The 1,430-nt window shown below is 43.0% G+C and overlaps 1 protein-coding gene across 1 annotated transcript in view; it reads right to left on the bottom strand.

Annotated features, from left to right (window-relative positions):
* Positions 1-303: 303 nt before the first annotated feature.
* Positions 304-1,430, bottom strand: part of LOC144707819 (uncharacterized) — a 3,637-nt gene continuing 2,510 nt past the window's right edge. Inside the window, exon 5 of the mRNA XM_078581066.1 lies at positions 304-609. Coding sequence (XP_078437192.1) covers positions 454-609 — 156 coding nt within the window. The 3' untranslated portion in view covers positions 304-453. The remainder of the gene's footprint in view (positions 610-1,430) is intronic.

Below are 1,430 nucleotides of genomic sequence, written 5' to 3'. Positions count from 1 at the left end.
AGGGTCTACATTCGTAAGTGGGTCCGCCACGGGCCCGACAAGCAAGACCAGCCCACCTCCTCTTTCCCCTTCTTAAGGGGGTCATCGGCAAGCCAAGCAGGCAACGGCAGGGATCCACTTGGTGTGTTCATTCCTTCCTCTACTTAGGTCCTCATTTCCTCACCCTGATCTCTCTCCTCTCTCATAGGTCAACACGCCCTCCTCTCCGGGTCGAGCCTGCGGCAACTCCCCTCTGCAACCATTCCCATTCCTCTCCTCTCCTCCCCGGGAATCTCTTCTCCTCTCCTTTCCCTTCCTGCTCTGTTATCGACTCTGGGAACAATCGTTTGATCATCGATAGTTGGTTACATCTGAGTTCTTGACAGATTCCTCCATGGTTGATTGATATACAGTAATTTATGACATAAATATTCTAGATCGGACAGTGTAAGTCGTCTGTTAGGATCAATTGATTTACAAATCCGGCGGCGCTGGATCAGCGTGACGGCGGCTGGGGGTGCCATTTAGAATCAGTTTCTGGTTCATCTTCTCCCGGCGAAAGCTCTGAAAGTCGCTGAGCAGGTTCGCATTGACATCCTCCCTCATCTTGTCGAGCAATCTCCTAAGAACCTGTGGAGCAATGAACAAATGATAATAGCAAGTAGAAGATCTGGTAATGCTGAACAAGTTGGATTGAAATCTAAAGCCGTGGTAAAGAATATCTGATTAATTGCGACGTATCGGATAGGAGGCATGGTGAAGAAGAACTGATGATAATGAACAGATAAAGGCAAAAAACTTGAGCTGAAGAGAAGATCTGATAAAGGTGAACAGATTGAACTGAAATCTAGAGGCATGGTGAAGATCCGAAAATACAACAGATTGAGGCAGAAGTTCGAGCCATGGAGAAGAAGGTTCGATAATAATGAAGGTATTGAAGCAAAGGTTACATTATAGTAGACAAGAAGATATGAAAATCGCAAACACATTGAAGCAAAATCTTGAGCAATGGTAGAGAAGATTTGATAATGATGTACAGAATGAAGGGAAATGTCAGGCAATTGTAGAGAAGAAGATCTGATAATGGTGAACAGAATGAAGAGAAATCTCGAGCAATTGATGAGATGAATATCTGATAATGGTGAAAGCATCGGAGCAAAAGCTTGAGCAATTGTAGAAAAACTCTGAAATGATGAACAGACTGACGTGAAAGCTCAAGCAATTATAGGGATCTTATAATGGTGAACAGATTGAAGCCAAAGCCAGAAAAATTGTAGATGAGACGTGATAATGGTGAACAGAATAAACTAAAAGCTCAAACAATTGCAGAGAAGATCTGATAATCGTGAACAGATTGATAACGGTGAACAATTGCAGAATAGATCTGATAATGATGAACAGATTGAGGCCAAAGCTCTAAAAATTGTAGAGGAGATCTGATAACGGTGAAC

Source organism: Wolffia australiana, chromosome 9 (genome assembly GCF_029677425.1).
Source record: "Wolffia australiana isolate 7733 chromosome 9, ASM2967742v1".
Taxonomy (NCBI): domain Eukaryota; kingdom Viridiplantae; phylum Streptophyta; class Magnoliopsida; order Alismatales; family Araceae; genus Wolffia; species Wolffia australiana.
The sequence above is the reverse complement of the archived record's forward strand: the minus strand, read 5'-3'. Positions and strand labels throughout refer to the sequence as shown.